The 19,441-nt window shown below is 44.1% G+C and overlaps 1 protein-coding gene across 1 annotated transcript in view; it reads right to left on the reverse strand.

Annotated features, from left to right (window-relative positions):
- Window positions 1-19,441, reverse strand: part of LOC124009583 (calsyntenin-2-like) — a 305,367-nt gene that overhangs the window by 158,405 nt on the left and 127,521 nt on the right. Inside the window, exon 2 of the mRNA XM_046321501.1 lies at window positions 13,057-13,179. Coding sequence (XP_046177457.1) covers window positions 13,057-13,179 — 123 coding nt within the window. The remainder of the gene's footprint in view (window positions 1-13,056; window positions 13,180-19,441) is intronic.

Genomic DNA, 19,441 nt, shown 5'->3' on the forward strand with positions numbered 1-19,441 from the left:
ATAACACAATAGATCTGGTAAAAGATAATACAAAGAAAAAACAAACCATTCTTTTGTATTTTTTTGTACCATCATCTTTGAAATGCAAGAGAAAGGCTATGATGTATTATTCCAGCCTAGGTGTAATTTAGATTTTGGCCACTCGATGGTAGCAGTGTATGTGCAATGTTTTAGACTGATCCAATGAACCATTGCATTTCTGTTTAAAATGTTGTATCAAGACAGCCCAAATGTGCCTAATTTGTTAATTAAGCGTGCCTTGAATTCTAAATAAATCGCAGACAGTGTCACCAGCAAAGCACCCCCACATAATCACACCTTTTATTTTTATTTCACCTTTATTTAACCAGGTAGGCCAGTTGAGAACAAGTTGTCATTTACAACTGCGACATGGCCAAGATAAAGCATGCTTCACGGTGGGAACCACACACGCGTAGATCATCCGTTCACCTACTCTGCGTCTCATGAAGACACGGAGGTTGGAACCAAAAATCTCACATTTGGACTCATCAGACCAAAAGACAGATTTTCACCCGGTCTAATGTCCATTGCTCATGTTTCTTGGTTCAAGAAAGTCTATTTTTGTTATTGGTGTCCTTTAATAGTGGTTTCTTTGCAGCAATTCGACCATGAAGGCCCGATTCATGCAGTCTACACTGAACTTGAACTCTATGAAGCATTTATTTGGGCTGCAATCTGAGGTGCTGCTAACTATAATGAACTTATCCTCTCAGGGCCTTCCTTTCTTGTGGCGGTCCTCATGAGAGCCAGTTTCATCATAGCGCTTGATGGTTTTTGTGACTGCACTTGAAGAAACCTTCAAAGTTCTTGACTGACCTTTATGTCTTAAAGTAATGATGGACTGTTGTTTCTCTTTGCTTATTTGACATGTTCTTGCTATAATATGGACTTGGGTCTTTTACCAAATAGGGCTATCTTCTGTATACAAATCTACAAAATTAACTTTTAACAAGGCACAACTGTTAATTGAAATGCATTCCAGGTGATTACCTCATGAAGCTGGTTGAGAGAATGCCAAGAGTGTTCAAAGCTGTCATCAAGGCAAAGGGTGGCTACTTTGAAGAATCTAAAATAGATTTTGTTTTGTGATATATTTTCTTGGTTACTACATGATTCCATATGTGCTCATTCATAGTTTAGATGTCTTCACTATTATTCTACAATGTAGAAAATAGTAACAATAAACAAAAATCCTGGAATGAGTACTGTAGGTGTGTCCAAACTTTTGACTGGTACTATATATGCCAAGTTGCTTTCTCAGAAAATCATAATGGATCTGCAACTTTCTCCACAATTGCCTTTCTGCAATTTCTCTTAAGTTGATTTGTTTCCTCACCCAACCAAGGGGCTCTCTGTTTGGATATGGCATTTTCAACATCATTGGAGCTATAGCCATTAATAGCTATGGCTATTAATTTGCTATGAAAGTTATCAACTAAATCATCACAAGAGGAAGACAGAATAGGTGATGGTGTATTGTTTATACACTAAATCAAATCTGTAGCAACTTCAGAGGTACGATAGCCCAGTAAAGTCCATAGAGTTCAAAAGATTCATGAATTCAATCGCCTTGGAGTCAGTTTCTTCAACATGAATATTCAACATGAATATTAAAATCGCCCAACACAATGATTTTATAATAGTTCTCAAGGACAATAGACAATAGTTCAGAAAAATCTGTAAAGAAAGTGGGGCATTGCTTTATTGGCCTATACAGAGCCAGGACTGGTGGCTGACTTTTAAACAGTATGGCTTGATGTTCTAAAGATCCAAAGTCGCAAAATGAAATGTCCTTACAGGTGAGAGCATTTGTAAAAATAGAGATGGTCCTCCCACCCATTTCCTCTTTTCTGATAGAGTATGAAAAGCTGTAGTCTGGGGGATGCTTCAAAAAGAGTGGCACTACAGTCTGAAGACAGCCATGTTTCTGCGAGAAACATGCAATCAACTTTGCACCCAGTAATTTAGCAGTCAATGGAAACAGCTAGCATGCCAGTCATTCCTTCAAACGGCACGCAGACATACAAATTGTATCCATGAGATTATCGGACTCTGGGTAAGTAGGAAATCTTGCACTATCCTTTACGTTCAGAGTGACAACATACAGTTTAAGTCGGAAATTTACATACACTTAGGTTGGAGTCATTAAAACTCGTTTTTCAAATTTCTTGTTAACAAACTATAGTTTTGGCAAGTCGGTTAGGACATCTACTTGTGCATGACTACTTTGTGCTGTCATCTACTTTGTGCTGTCTCCTAGAGATTAATGTACTTTGGTGCAGTGCAAATCCATCCTAGAACAACAGCAAAGGACCTTGTGAAGATGCTGGTGGAAACAGGGACAAATGTCCACAGTAAAACATGTCCTATATCGACATAACCTGAAAGGCCGCTCAGCAAGGAAGAAGCCACTGCTCCAAAACCGGCATAAAAAAGCCAGACTACGGTTTGCAACTTCACATGAGGACAAAGATCATACTTTTTGGAGAAATGTCGTCTGATCTGATGAAACAACAATAGAACTGTTTGGCCATAATGACCATGGAGGAAAAAGGGGGAGGCTTGCAAGCCGAAGAACACCATCCCAACCGTGAAGCACGGGGGGTGGCAGCATCATTCTGTGGGGGTGCTTTGCTGCAGGAGGGACTGGTGCACTTCACAAAAGATGGCATCATGAGGGAGGACAATTATGTGGATATATTGAAGCAACATCTCAAGACATCAGTCAGGAAGTTAAAGCTTGGTCACAAATGGGTCTTCCAAATGGACAATGACCACAAGCATTCTTCCAAAGTTGTGGCAAAATGGCTTAAGGACAACAAAGTCAAGGTATTGGAGTGGCCATCACAAAACATTGACCTCAATCCTATAGAAAATGTGTGGGCAGAACTGAAAAAGCGTGTGCGAGCAAGGAGGCCTAAAAAGCCTACTCAGGTACACCAGCTCTGTCAGGAGGAATGGGCCAAAATTCACCCAACTTATTGTGGGAAGCTTGTGGAAGGCTACCCAAAACGTTTGACCCAAGTTAAACAATTTAAGGCAATGCTACCAAATACTAATTGAGTGTATGTAAACTTCTGACCCACTGGGAATGTGATGAAAGAAATAAAAGCTGAAATAAATCATTCTCTCTTACGACTTCAACTTGCATGCTCCTCATCAGCTCCCTACAGTGCTGCAGTGGCTCGCATCAGTTATATTTCTCCTGGACCTCCCCAGCAAAGAGCACCAGACACCATCCCGCTTCCTTTGCCACCTTTGTTAAAAAAAATCCTAGGTGAGACACTAATATGTGTCTCTTCCTCTATCTCTCTCTTTGTGTCTCTTTCATTGTTTTTCACAGGCCATGTCCGAAACCTGTCTTGCCTACTATGTACTTTAACTGCAAACTGTGTACTAATCGAGCTATGTACTATTTAGAATGTACTGTTTAGTGAAAACAAATGCAGCAAGCAACCAGTAACAGCATACTAGGTTAATCTTACTGCAAATTAGTAATTTAACTGCTGATGATCAGCTATAGTCACACATGTGGGTCTCGAAATACCATTTTTTTCCTCAATAGTGTGCAGGGAATTCTATTAGATGAAAAGCCGAAATGAGTATGACATCCTGGCAATTGAAGCATAATAATAATAATAATAATATTTTTTTTTAAATGTCACAATATAAAACAACATTTTGTCCACATACTCCAAATTCCTACTATTTCTTTTCAAATTCTGACAGGATATAGAATGAATGATTCAGGAAAAGAGTCAGAGTGCTTTCGGAAAGTATTCAGACCCCTTCACTTTTTCCACATTTTGTTATGCTACAGCCTTTTTCTAAAATGGATTCAATTGTTTTTTCCCCTCATGAATCTACACATGATATTCCAGAATGACAAAGCAAAAACTGTTTTTTGTATTAAAAAAAAGTATCTAAATATTTTTTTTAAATGAAATACCACATTTACTTAAGTATTCAGACCCTTTAGTCAGTACTTTGTTGGAGCATCTTTGGCAGCGATTACAGCCTTGATTATTTTTATGTATGACGCTACAAGCTTGGCACACCCTGTATTTGGGGAATTTCTCTCATTCTTCTCTGCAGATCCGCTCAATCTCTGTCTGGATGAATGGGTAGCGTTGATGCACAGCCATTTTCAGGTCTATCCAGAGATGTTCGATTAGGTTCAAGTCCATGCTCTGGCTGGGCCACTCAAGGACAATCAGAGACTTGTCCCGAAGCTACTCCTGAGTTGTCTTGGCTGTGTGCTTAGGGTCGTTGTCCTTTTGGACTTTTTATTATTATATCTTTATATTATGTTACATTTTGGAAATGTATTATGCAGTAATTTGCAGGATGTCATACTAATTTAGTATTTTCATCTAATAGAATTTGCTGCACACTATTGAGGAAGATAATCGTATTTCGAAACCCACGTGTGTGTGACTGTAGCTGATAATCAGCTGAGGGGACACTGAGCACTCTGGAGCAGGTTTTTATCAAGGATCTCTCTGTACTTTGCTCCGTTCATCTTTCCGTCAATCCTCACTAGTCTCTCAAACCCTGCCACTGAAAAACATCCCCACTGCGTGATGCGGCCACAACCATGCTTCACTGTAGGGATGGTGCCAGGCTTCATCCAGATGTGACGCTTAGCATTCAGGCCAAAGAGTTCAATCTTGGTTTCATCAAACCAGAGAATATTGTTTCTCATGGTCTGTGAGTCCTTTAGGTGCCTTTTTGAAAACTCCAAGCTGGCTGTCTTGTGCCTTTTACTGAGGAGTGGCTTCTGGAACTCTGGAGCTCTGTCAAGGTGACCATCGGGTTCCTGGTCACCTCCCTGACCATGGCCCTTCTCTGCTGGGTGGCCAGCTCTAGGAAGAGTCTTGGTGGTGCCAAACTTCTTCCATTTAAGAATGACGGCGGCCAATGTGTTCTTGGGGACCTTCAATGCTGCATAGATTTTTTGGTACCCTTCCCGATATCTGTGCCTCGACACAATCCTGTCTCTGAGCTCTATGGAAAATTCCTTCGACCTCACAGCTTGATTTTTACTCTGACATGCATTGTCAACTGTGGCAACTTACATAAACAGGTGTGTGCCTTTCCAAATCATGTCCAATCAATTGAATTTATCACAGATGGACTACAATCAAGTTGTAGAAACATCTCTTGGATGACCAATGTAAACACTCAACTTCAAGTCTCATAGCAAAGGGTCTGAATACTTACGTAAATAAGGTATTTCTGTTGAAAAAATAAATTGAAATTTGCTAAATGTTCTAAAAAACAGTTTTTGCCTCATTATGGGGTATTGTGTATAGTTTGATGAGGAAAAACAATATTATTTAAACAACAATATTTAATCAATTTTAGAATAACGCTGTAACATAACAAAATGTGGAAAAAAGTGAAAGGGTCTGAATCCTTCCTGAATGCACTGTAACCCATGGGAAATCGAAAGAGGCATTTGAAGTGTCCAGAATTTCAATCACACCAGTCTACTTAAGAAATTGGAGTAATTAGCCAACCAGGCTGCCTCAGGGGCAAATAATTGATTATTCAGTGCTAAACAATATCCAATTGGAAGTTCAGACGTCCAATCGAGACATCCAATGTTGAATAAACTACGTTATTATTATTATTGAAAGGGAATTATTCTGTCAGCAGACATTAAATCTCCTCAGAAAAATATACACTAAAATGTCAGTTGACAGAATTATTATATTTTACAAGAGAGATACTTCAACTGTTGTTATGACATCCTATAGTGTAGTTTGTGTATTTTACTGCTGTTACTGCCCACGTAATCCACATAATCCCGATCATTACTCAGGATCATTATATGATCGTTCAGAAATCCTTTGAACATCTTGTCAACAATAACAAGTATCAGTCTAAGCATCTGTTTGATATATGTGTACATGTGTAAAGTCTGGAAATCTATAGATCCCCCACTGCACATTTATCGTAGCTGTTACAGTGCGTGTGTGCGTGCGTGTGTGTGTGTCTGTGTGTATGTGTTTGCAAGCACATACATTTGCACCCACAAGTGTGTGTGCGTGCGCACGTACTCATGCATGCGAAACATGCTAATGTGATTCGCAGACATTAACATCCTCCACCTTAAATGATTCAAATTATATGCCTCATGGGACCATGTGCCACAGGCATTAAAACATGAAAAACATCATAGCTGTGTCTGAAATGGCTATATTGACGACGTAGTGCACCCATAGGGCTCAGGACAAAAGTAGTGCACTAAATAAGGAATATGGTGCCACTTTGGATGGAGCCCATAAGACTCATCAACAGTCTATTAACCGACAAACATGCAGATAAGGATTTTATTGAAAGGTGGTGTTTAATCATGCTGTCTTCATAATCAAACCGTGTGGGAACATGATACTTTAACTGTTGCATGACAAACACTTGGCACAAATAGCCTGAGCTGCCAAGCTGAAAATTTGAAGTGGCATGGTGTGGTTTGAAAACAGTGACACTTATGAGCAGTGTAAAAATGTAGCCCCCAAAAATGTCAAACAAATTCATTTCCACCCCGTTAATTTTGCCTCATGGTTTATAAATAAGTCGGTTTGGGGGGGAGGGTAGAAAGTATCAATTATGGTTGTTGTTGAAATTGAATCTCTAGTCTGGAACTGTGTGCATTTGACAAATTTCATTTGAGTGTGCATTCCCCTTACAAATGCACAACTTGTCATCCATAGCCACTGTCAAGGTTCTTTCATGATAACAAGACAAGTTTCTCTCCTCACTCTATTCCTCACGTTCACTTTCACTCACTAATGACTATTTCTTTCTCTCACTCATTTCCCTCTCATTCTCTCTCTCTCACACACACACACACACACACACACACACACACACACACACACACACACACACACACACACACACACACACACACACACACACACACACACACACACACACACACACACACACACACACACACAAAACCATCCTCTTTCTCTAAACCGCTCCCGATACTCTTTTTGTTCTCTAACCTTGCATGTGTGCGTGTGTGGAGGGGGAACCAACTTTACCGGGGGAACAATACAGAATGAGCATCATCCTGTAGGAGAGATGAATGGACGAGAGGACTGGCGTAACTGCGATCCCCCAATAAAGAATTAGCCAATGACACTGCCTCCTTTCCTGCGCCCCCAGTCCCCAGTCACATCCCTCACACTGATTTGATTGAGAACGCTCTGTGCATACACAAGACCCACGCTCCTCCTCTCCGCAGGGGCATGGTCACGGCTCGCCCAAATAACCATTCATCTCCTCTCGTTCCTGTCTCACCATATATCATCGACTTTAGGCTCATCATTCTTTTACATCAAAGAGGAGCTGCTGTGAGAGGAGGATAGGGGGAGGAGGAAGGGGGAGGAGGAAGGAGGAGGGAGGAAGGAGGAGGGAGGGATGGAGGAATGGCAAAGCACTTAACAATCCCCGTCCATGTTCCCACAGAGCAATTAATGTGGTGCCAGAACGACGGCCCACTCCTTTCTCCACAGAAACAAAACCAGAATGGATGAGGGAGAGCAAAGCTGCATAAGTCACTGCCTGCTGCGGCTGCATGGGCTGGCTGGGCATTGAGGGAAAGAGAAAGAAAGGAGAGAGAGAATGGCTGGGATGGAGAGAGAGAAAATCAGGGGGAATGCGAGAAAGAGAGAAGGAAAGAGGAGGGAGGGAATGGGGGAATGAGAGGAAAGGAGAAAGACAATGATAGAGTGAAGAAGAACAGCAATAAGCGAGAGAGCGATAGTGAGGGAGTGAGAGAGAGAGACATGGGTGGAGAAATAGAGAGAGGGAATGAGAAATGCAAAGGAGAACCCTAGACAAACAGAGTTGGAAAGGGCAAGAGTGAGACATGGAGAATTGAGGAGATTGAGAGAACAAAACCCGAGAAAGACAGACTAGGACAGAGTGTCTTTTCTGCCAGCGTTTTTTCGAAAATCTCCTTGGTAGCCATTTTATGGGTTTCATTCATTAGCTAGGCGCCACGGAAAAGATTGGGAGAAATATCACAAGTCACCAAAAAAATAACACCACCGCTTTCCCTCTCCGTTGATACTTTACCAGTGGTGACCTTCTGGAGTCACAGAGCAGATTGTTAATCACAGAGAGAAATATTCACAAACCATTGGGTTTTTTGTTGACACTTTTGTTGCTTAACCATTAGAATTTCACTGGCTTGGTCTCGGAGTTGGTTGCTGAGAGTTTGAAATGTGTCCCTAAACCAGCTCTGCCCTATATGCGGGAGATACTGTTAGTGAGAAAATGAATTGATTTAATAATAATAAACTGTAATAGAAAAATAATGGTACCTAACATCAGTTCTCCACAGCTGTCAAGAGTGAAAATTAATTAGAGCTATTTTAATTTAATGATGTGTAAAGCAGTACCTATCACAAAGCCTCCTCGTTTTCCCGGGAGAAAAAAACCCCCACATTGTCTAATTAGAAGTCACATGTCACTGTCACCTACCTGTGTGACACTGATTTAACTTCAGTCACAAGCCAGAGCCATGCACTCAACTGCAGGCCTATCATCATTTGATAGTGTATGTATTTAGGGAGTGGGGAGAGGTTTCCCATACAGTGCATTTGGAAAGTATTCAGACCCCTTGACTTTTTCCACATTTTGTTACCTTACATCGTTATTCTAAAATTGATTAAAACAAATTTTCCCTCATCAATCTACCCCAAATACCACATAATGACAAAGCAAAAAAAAACATTTTTTAGAAATATTTGCAAATGTATTAAAAATAAAAAAAACAGAAATACCCAGACCCTTTGCTATGAAAGTCAAAATTAAGCTCAGGTGCATCCTGTTTCCATTGATCATCCTTGAGATGTTTATACAACTAGATTGTGACCCACCTGTCGTATATTCAATTGGTTGGACATGATTTGGAAAGGCACACACTTGTCTATATAAGGTCCCACAGCTGACAGTGCATGTCAGATCAAAAACCAAGCCATGAGGTCGAAGGAATTGCCTGTAGAGCTCTGAGACAAGACTGTGTCGAGGCACAGATCTAGGGAAGGGTACCAAAAAATGTCTGCAGCATTGAAAGTCCCCAAGAACACTGGCCTCCATTGTTCTTAAATGAAAGAAGATGGGAACCACCAAGACTCTTCCTAGAACTTACTGACCGGCCAAACTGAGTGATCGGGGGAGAAGGGCCTTGATCAGGGAGGTGACCAAGAACCCAATGGTCACTCTGACAAAGTTCCAGATTTACTCCAGAAGGACAACCATCTCTGCAGAACTCCATAAATCAGGCCTTTATGATAAAGTGGCCAGATGGAAGCCACTCCTCAGTAAAAGGTACATGACAGCCCACTTGGGGTTTGCCAAAAGGCCCCTAAAGGATTCTCAGACCATAAGAAATAAGATTCTCTGGTATGATGAAACCAAAATTGAACTCTTTGGCCTGAATGCCAAGTGTAACATCTGGAGGAAACCTGGCATAATCCCTACGGTGAAGCATGGTGGTGTTAGCGTCATGCTGTGGGGATGTTTTTCAGTGGCAGGGACTGGGACACTAGTGAGGATCGAGTGAAAGATGAACGGAGCAAAGTACAGAGACATCCTTGATGAAAACCAGCTCCAGACCGCTCAGGACCTCAGACTGGGGCGAAGTTTCACCTTCCAACAGGACAACGACCCTAAGCACACAGCCAAGATAACGCAGGAGTGGCTTCGGGACAAGTCTCTGAATGTCCTAGAGCAGTGGTTCTTAACCTTGTTGGAGGTACTGAACCCCACCAGTTTCATATGCGCATTCACCGAACCCTTAAGTGGAAAAATAAATTATGATTTTTTCAAATTCAAAACATAGGTATATATTTTACTGGTGCACAAAATGAACCGTGCGTCAACATCACTGTGTTCAAAGAACAAAATCATCAAAACATGATTTTCACACAAAAACATAATAATGAATATTTACTGCAAATCAGTGTGACTTCTGCTGTTGCCTTTCAGAGACCAGTTCAGAAATGCGCGGCTTCACCTTGGCAAGTGCCACTCTCATGTCATTTTCGCAAAAAAGTCTGTTCCTTTTCTTCGTTTTTATGTCCAGCATCCTCAAAGGATTGCTCGCAAAGATATGTTGTAACAAACGGTATGAAAATCTCAAGAGCTTTCTTAGCAATAACAGGGTACGTTACCATTTGTTGACACCAACATGTTGAAAGTGTTGTTGTTCTGAAGAATTGCTGTTGAACCTGGCTCTGCTGAATTTCAATGATTTCATCGAGGTATTCATCATTGACATCTGTTGTCTCAACACTAAACGTGAACGGCTGTCTCACCCATGCTGGATATGACTCTCTTGTAGGGAAGTATCCGTCGAGAGACTTTGGAAGCTCATCTAAGTGTGTGACAATTGCTTGCTTCAGTTCCGCAGGTACAGAAATGTCTCCGATTCCAGATACATCTTCGATCTTACTTACACAGTCGTCCAGCAGGGGAAAGTTTGCGAAGTTATCATTCTCTGTTCGTCGTTTCCATAACGGTAGCTTTTTTTGAAAAGCCTTCAGGTTTTCCTCCGCTTCGATGATGTTGACTCCACCGCCCTGCATCTTTTGATTGAGATAATTGAGAGCTGCGAAGATATCAGCCATGTACGCTAAAATGAGAATTAACTCATTTTTGTAGCAATCTGCATGACAATGTTGGTGCTTTTGCAAAAACAGGGTTTATTCCACACGGCAAAAACACGATTCAGCACCTGTCCCCGGGACACCACCGAACTTTAGAATGGTACAGAAGTACCTCGAATTCAGAGCCCATTTCTTTACACAGCTCACTGAAGATGCGGTGCCTCAGAGCACTAGTTGGCACATAGTTCACACATTCCACTACAATATAAAATACTTCTGCCAATTTTGGAGGCAAGGTTTTTGATGCCAACGCATGCCTGTGCTGAATACAATGCATAACAATGATGTGTGGTACATCGGCATTCACTAGCGCACCAAAACCAGACTTTCTTCCCAGCATGACTGGAGCTCCGTCCGAACAAACTGCAGAAACCATATCCCACGAAAGATTGTTGTCTTTGAAGAAGTCATCCACAAGTTTCTTCACATCGGCTGCCTTAGTTGTTGTTGTAAAAGGCTTACAAAATGAAAAAAAATCTTCCTTTATCACGTCGTGTTTCACATAGTGCACGAATAGAGCAAGTTGGCTTAGATTGGAAACGTCTGTGGTCTCGTCGATTTGAATGGTGTCATTTGAAAGAGGAATTTGGGATAAATTAACTTCAGCCTCTTTTCCCAGCATGATATTCGCCATTTTCAACACAGCTGAGTGTTTCACCAATGGTGTGTGGTTTGCCTTGCTTTGTGATCAGGTAAGCAACTTCGTACAATGCTGTGGGGATCAGTTTGTTGATGGGTACAAAGCCGAGATCAGGCAGAGTAGCTTTTACATCGAATCTGGCTCTCTTCACCTTGAATTCAGCGAGCGTTGTGTTCTTGTATTTTCCATCTCCATGCAGCTTAAGGAAGTGTTCTTAGTTTTGCCGGTGCTAGACTAGAATTACTCAACTTGGCATTGCAAATCATGCAGTTAGGACGCTGACTCCCATCACGTTCCGTTATACATGTGAATCCATATTGTACATATTCGTCCGACCACTTTCATTTTTTGCTCGACATAGTAAGTATGAAGGGATTCAAATATTAAGAAAGAAATCACAAGACATACCATCACGACAGTCACAAGTAGACTACTGGGCACACCAAATTCCCTGGAGCACAGATAGGCCAAGCGTTGTAGCGTGATCACCTGCAGCCAATGATGGCCAAGCAGGGCGTGTCATCACGAATCATATGAGTCGGATGTGTGTCTTGACCTCCGCCGAACCCCTGAGACTGACTCACCGAACCCCTGGGGTTCGATCGAACCCAGGTTAAGAACCACTGTCCTAGAGTGACCCCGCCAGAACCCGGGCTTGAACCCGATCGAACATCTCTGGAGAGACATGGAAAAAGTTGTGCAGCAACCCTCCCCATCCAACCTGACAGAGCTTGAGAGGATCTGTAGAGAATAAATGGGGGAAACTCCCCAAATACAGGTGTGCCAAGCTTGTATCATCATAACCAATAAGAGTCGAGGTTGTAATCACTGCCAAAGGTGCTAATGTGAATGAAATATTTCAGTTTTTTTAATACATTTGCAGAAATGTCATTATGGGGTATTGTGTGTAGATTGACGAGGAACATTTTTTAAATACATTTTTAGAATAAGACTAAATGTAACAAATTGGAAAAAGTCAAGAGGTCTGAATACTTTCCCAATGCACTGTATAACCACATATCTAAGATGACATGACCTGGAAATGCCATGTAAAGACTGTACTCTGTATTCCCTGAAATATACTTAAAGTAAATTTGCCCTTTACCACAAATGTAGGATGCCCTTGTTCTGCTGATACTTTGCATCCCCCTAAAGGTTAAGGTTAGGATACGAGATAGGGTAAGCTGATCCCAGATCAGTGGATAAGGGCAGCTTCTGCCACAAGCATATCATGGACATTCAAGGAGCATGGAAGATGTCCAGGGTATTTCCATGTCATGTCAAAGGGGACTAATATAGTTGCTCAAGGGGTATCAGTATTTAAAGGTATCTCAAGAAGTTTCTCTCCTCTCCAGCAGCTCAGGTTATAACTCTTTTTTTCACTCCTTTTTTTGGACAGTCAGACCAAGGCAGTGTGAATGGTTGTAGATAACGGTGCCTTGTGAAGGAATGTATTCATAAATACACACTACCTTTCAGGCACAGACCGGGCTGTTGAGATGTACCTCTCAAAGTGAGGAAAGAGTATGAGTGCATTCTGGGTAGGAAGACACTCATAGAAGTCAGCCCAGTTATGCCAATCAACCACAGCCTTACATGAACAGCTATTACTGTGCAGCATGTCAGTGAAGCACCCTGAGCCCACAGCATCAGGTTCCTTGGAGGAAGTTTAGGATGGGAAAACAGGGAAGTTGTGTCTACCTGCATAGGGGACAGGGGCGTCCTTGTCCAAGGCCACCAAGGGAGGGTCCAGCAGGACGGTGTCCATGTTCTCCGTGATCACCCCATGGTACGACGTCTCAATCCACGGCTTGTGTTTGTTCACTGTGGAGAAGAAAGAGGAGAATGGGGAGATAGAGAGAAAGACGACGTCAGATGATTTTGTGAGGTTTGCCCGGCCATGAAAAGAATAGCTAAACAGTACTATCAATAACCATGAAGCTAATATGCATGGACAGCTCTATTTATCTCTCTAACATACCATATGATATCGCTCTCCCAACCAGTATTCATGAGAAACACACTAAATTATCTGATTTTGGGTCCTGGCGATGTTGCTTTTGTTTGCCTCACAGGTACAAAAGCTGTTACAAGCCCTTGATCAATTCCCACAGCTAAACAGACTAAACTACAACTTAAATTGCCCACAGACAAAGCTCAATTGGGGTGACTCTTTCGATTTAGTTTGCAAATACAGTCAGGTCATCCTTGATTAAGATGCGAAAAAAAAGACTGTATAAAATAAATTATACAAATACTGAGCTGTATTGTATGCTCAAACAATTTGAATTCTTTTATAATAATACAATTGCTTAGAGATAGAGATTTAATTCAACAAGTAATAAAACAATCTCAAAAAGATAGGGATGAAAATGATTGGTACCCCTGTTTTCAGTACTCCAGCACCCTCCCCTTGCGGCGATAACAGGCTTTTTCTAAAATGTTTTATGAGATTGGAGAACACATTGGGAGTTCTATACTTCAAGTTAACGATGCCTTTGACCTTAACAAGGGCCCCAGGACCAGTGAAAGCAAAATAGCCCCATAACATCAAAGATCCACCTCCATATTTACAGTAGGTACGAGGTAACTTTCTGCTTATGCTTCCGTTTTGCGACGTCAAACCCACCAATGACATGCGTGGCCAAAGAGCTCTATTTTCATGTCAGAATTTATAACTGTATTCTCTCAGACACAACAGTTTCTGGAGAACCGTTGGCATCTCTATCTGAAGCCACAGACAGTTATGGCCACTCACTCAGTACCCTGCTGTGTATAAAGTACAGTTCATCTCTGTAGAGCTCCCTCGACTCAAAGGAAACCATTGACCGAGTCCCAATGACACACTGAACTCCTACGCAAGTGCAGACAGAGAGCGAGAGAGATGGAGAGATAGAGCAAGCTAATAGGCCATTCAATACACCAGGAGATTACTTTTAGATGGGTGCTGACCATCCGCTGCAATTTAATGACTTCCTCGAAACCCACCACGCAAATACGCTGACTGAATAAACTAAAAGCTTCTCAAACTTTTAGTTCAGAGACACACACGCGTTGTGTATTCACACACATACAGTACGCTCACACAGGCGATCATGTAAATGCACACTAGAGTGCACACACACACACACAAAATCTCTTCTGAAAAAGTTCTGGAAGCTTTGTGCCCGTTTGACCTTTCAATCCGAGGAAAAGGAACAGTTTGCTTCATTCTAATGAGCAGATGACACGTCCAGCTGGCACTTTTCACCCCACTCCTAAACATCCTGGTCTCAATTTCGATGTGGCCTTGTCCTCTATGGGATCGGTGTCCCTCCACCGGGATGGTTGAGCTAATGTGCACTAATGTGATTAGCATGAGGTTGTAAGTAACAATAACATTTCCCAGAGCATAGACATATCTTACATGGGCAGAAAGCTTAAAATCTTGTTTATCTAACTGCCCTGGAGTGAAGGGCGGCTCCGGCAGCTCCTGACTGACGGGCGGCTCCGGCAGCTCCTGACTGACGGGCGGCTCCGGCAGCTCCTGACTGACGGGCGGCTCCGGCAGCTCCTGACTGACGGGCGGCTCAGGCAGCTCCTGACTGACGGGCGGCTCCGGCAGCTCCTGACTGACGGGCGGCTCCGGCAGCTCCTGACTGACGGCGACTCCGGCAGCTCCCGGACAGGAGGGAGGCTCCGGCAGCTCCCTGACGGGCGGCTCCGGCAGCTCCTGACTGACGGGCGGCTCCGGCAGCTCCTGACTGACGGACGGCTCCGGCAGCTCCTGACTGCAGCTCCCGGACAGGAGGGAGGCTCTGGCAGCTCCTGACTGACTGGCGGCTGGCAGCTCCCGGACAGGAGGGAGGCTCTTGCAGCTCCTGACTGACGGGCGGCTCCGGCAGCTCCTGACTGACGGGCGGCTCCGGCAGCTCCTGACTGACGGGCGGCTCCGGCAGCTCCTGACTGACGGCGACTCCGGCAGCTCCCGGACAGGAGGGAGGCTCCGGCAGCTCCTGACTGACGGGCGGCTCCGGCAGCTCCTGACTGACGGGCGGCTCCGGCAGCTCCTGACTGACGGACGGCTCCGGCAGCTCCTGACTGACGGCGGCTCCGGCAGCTCCCGGACAGGAGGGAGGCTCTTGCAGCTCCTGACTGACGGGCGGCTCCGGCAGCTCCTGGACAGCTCCGGCAGCTCCTGACTGACAGCTCCTGACTGACGGCGACTCCGGCAGCTCCCGGACAGGAGGGAGGCTCCGGCAGCTCCTGACTGACGGGCGGCTCCGCAGCTCCTGACTGACGGGCGGCTCCGGCAGCTCCCTGACGGACGGCTCCGGAGCTCCTGGACGGCGGCTCCGGCAGCTCCCGGACAGGAGGGAGGCTCTGGCAGCTCCTGACTGACTGGCGGCTGGCAGCTCCCGGACAGGAGGGAGGCTCTTGCAGCTCCTGACTGACGGGCGGCTCTGGCAGCTCCCAGACAGGAGGGAGGCTCTGGCAGCTCCTGACTGACGGGCGGCTCTGGCAGCTCCCGGACAGGAGGGAGGCTCTGGCAGCTCCGGACAGGCGGGAGCACCTGGAGGGAGGAGACGGAAAGACAGCCTGTTGCGTGGGGCTGCCACAGGAGGCCTGGTGTGTGGAGGAGGCACCGGATGGACCGGACTGTGGAGGCGCACTGGAGGTCTCGAGCACCGAGCCTGCACAACCTGTCCTGGCTGGATACCCCCTGTAGCCCGGCAAGTGCGGCGGGGTGGAACAGACCGCACTGGGCTGTGCTGGCGAACCGGGGACACCGTGCGTAGGGTTGGTGCCATATAACCCGGGCCAAGGAGACGCACTGGAGACCAAATGCGTTGAGCCGGCTTCATTCCTCCTGGTTCGATGCCCACTATAGTCGATACGAGGAGCTGCGATGTAGCGCACCGGGCTATGCGTATGCACTGGGGACACCGTGCGCCTCACCACATAACAGGGGGGCGGCCCATCAACCTCTCTCCATGGTAAGCACGGGGAGTTGGCTCAGGTCTCCTACCTGACTTAGCCACACTCCCCATGTGCCTCCCCCCAATACATTTTTGGGGCTGCCTCTCGGGCTTCCTTGCCAGCCTTGTTCCCTCGTACCGCTGGTTCACATCTCCTGCTGCCTCAGCTCTCCTGGCTGCCTCCACCTGTTCCCATGGGAGGCGCTCCCTTCCAGCCAGGATCTCCTCACATGTGTAGTATCCCTTCCCGTCCAGAATGTCCTCCCATGTCCATGAGTCCATTCCACGCTGCTCCTGGTTACCACGTTGCTTGGTATTTTTTGGTAGGTAGTTCTGTCACGATCGTCGTAGGTGGAGGAAGGAGAGGACCAAGGTATACCGTGGTACGGATTCATGATCTTTTAATTATACTGAACACTAGAACAAAAATAACAAAAACGGCACAAACGAAACAGTCCTGTCTGGTATAGAGACAGAGACAGAAAACAACTACCCATAGTGGGAAAACAGGCTGCCTAAGTATGGTTCTCAGTCAGAGACAACGATAACCAGCTGCCTCTGATTGGGATCCATACCAGGCCTAAACATATGTAACGGATGTGAAATGGCTAGCTTAGTTAGCGGTGTGCGCTAAATAGCGTTTCAATCGGTTACGTCACTTGCTCTGAGACCTTAAAGTAGTAGTTCCCCTTGCTCTGCAAGGGCCGCGGCTTTTGTGGAGCGATGGGTAACGATGCTTCGTGGGTGACTGTTGTTCATGTGTGCAGAAGGTCACTGGTTCGCGCCTGGGTATGGGCGAGGGGACTGTTTAAAATTATACTGTTACACATAGAAACACAACACCTAGACATACAACATAGAATACCCACCCACATCACACCCTGACCAAACTAAAAATAGAAACATACGAAGCAATCTATGGTCAGGGCGTGGCACTGGGACCCGAATGAGAAATTCTATATTATCCTGAGATCCAAGCTTATGAAAACATCGGTAAATGTCAATGCCCTTATGCATAAAACAAATGCAATATAGACAAATAACAATGAAATACCCATGTACATACAATCGTAAGTTTACATACACATAGACTGGAGTCATTAAAACTTGTTTTTCAACCACTCCACAAATTTCTTGTTAACAAACTATAGTTTTGGCAAGTTGGTAGAACATCTAATTTGTGCATGATACAAGTCATTTTGTACTTGTTTACAGACAGATTATTTCACTTATTCACTGTACCACAATTCTAGTGGGTCAGAAGTTTACATACACTAAGTTGACTGTGCCTTTAAACAGCTTGGAAAATTCCAGAAAATGATGTCATGGCTTTAGAAGCTTCTAATAGGCTAATTGACATCATTGGAGTTAATTGGAGGTGTACCTGTGGATGTATTTCAAACTCAGTGCCTCTTTGCTTGACATCATGGGAAAATCTAAAGAAATCAGCCGAGACCTCAGAAAAAAAATTGTAGACCTCCACAAGTCTGGTTCATCCTTGGGAGCAATTTCCAAACGCCTGAAGGTACCACGTTCATCTGTAAAAACAATAGTATGCAAGTAAAAACACCATCGGACCATGCAGCGATCATACTGCTCCGGAAGGAGACGCGTTCTGTCTCCTAGAGATGAATGTACTTTGGTGCGAAAAGTGCGAAACCTTGTGAAAACGAGTCGACATAACCTGAAAGGCCGCTTAGCGGTGCTGAAAGTGGTGATTCTAACTGACCTAAGACCGGGAATTTTTACTAGGATTAAATGAGAAACTGAATTTAAATGTATTTGGCTAAGGTGTATGTAAACTTCCAACAAATATTTTCATTTGGAATTTGGAATAAAACAAAAATCTTCATTTTACCCAAACACATACCAATAAATAGTAAAACCAGAGAAACTGGTAATTTTGCAGTGGTCTCTTCATTTTTTCCAGAGCCGTATATATATTCTGAACAGGAACAAAGGATTGATCTCACACACACACACACACACACACACACACACACACACACACACACACACACACACACACACACACACACACACACACACACACACACACACACACACACACACACACACACACACACACACACACACACACACACACACACACACACACAGTCCTAATGAGAGGTGTGTGACTGGTTGAAGTTTTCAACAAGCAGGTCTATTCTGGGCTCAGGTTTTGACAATTCAACATGGAGGTCATGCTCAGCATGGAGTCTGTTTCTGTACTTGTTTTTTAAGCACGCCAGAGTTGAGAACCCTGACTTGCATAGGTATGTGGTGCCAAACTGGATCAGAACATCTACTGCTTTCTCAGTCAGGCAGGAGACCACTTCCTGCTGTAGATGAGCAACACAGAACTGTGTGTCAAAAAGCATCTTGCTTCAATCGGTTTATTCCAGTTCAGAATAAAAATGATTACTTGTATTTTAACCGCAAAAGTTCCAACCTAGACTTGTTTTCAACTATTTTTATAGTAAGATGTACAGTAGGCCTGATCATTTTTAATATTCATCTCTACTGTTCTTAGGGTTGCACTATCAGTAGCTAGCTAGCTTGCTTTGGCTAAAGTTAGCTAGCATATTAACTGTGGACAAGGGGATTGTTTGAAAGAGAAACTCACATCGACAACTATAAGAGATAGTACTACCTTTGTTCCTTGGTTAAATGCTGAAGACACATTTCAGTTGAATGCATTCAGTTGTACAACTGACTAGGTATCCCCCTTCCCCTTTTCCTTAAAATTACAATAATGCCTTGCTAGACTTCCACTTCCACCGTCGAAGCACCGTTTCCTGAAGCATTCTGCCCTGTTCTGAATAACTCCCTGGGTTTACTGTCATGCTGTGGATATTTGCTCAGGATGTGTAGTTATAATTTGATCCCTTTGTGAGACTCATAACTAATCACTTCCCCACACAAAACACATTGTGGGCGCTCTTCAATATTTCTCAACGTTTGCCTAAAGCCAAGGTGAGAGAAACTCGTCGCTGTATTTGCGTTTCATTTGAATTGAAATCAGTCAGAACTTGTGGCTTGAGTCCAACGACAGCAGGGATTAAGGCCGAGTGGGAATGACAAGTCAGTGGCTGACAACGCATCATATGCTGCTGAACAACAGC

The sequence above is a fragment of the Oncorhynchus gorbuscha genome, linkage group LG22 (genome assembly GCF_021184085.1).
Source record: "Oncorhynchus gorbuscha isolate QuinsamMale2020 ecotype Even-year linkage group LG22, OgorEven_v1.0, whole genome shotgun sequence".
Lineage (NCBI taxonomy): Eukaryota > Metazoa > Chordata > Actinopteri > Salmoniformes > Salmonidae > Oncorhynchus > Oncorhynchus gorbuscha.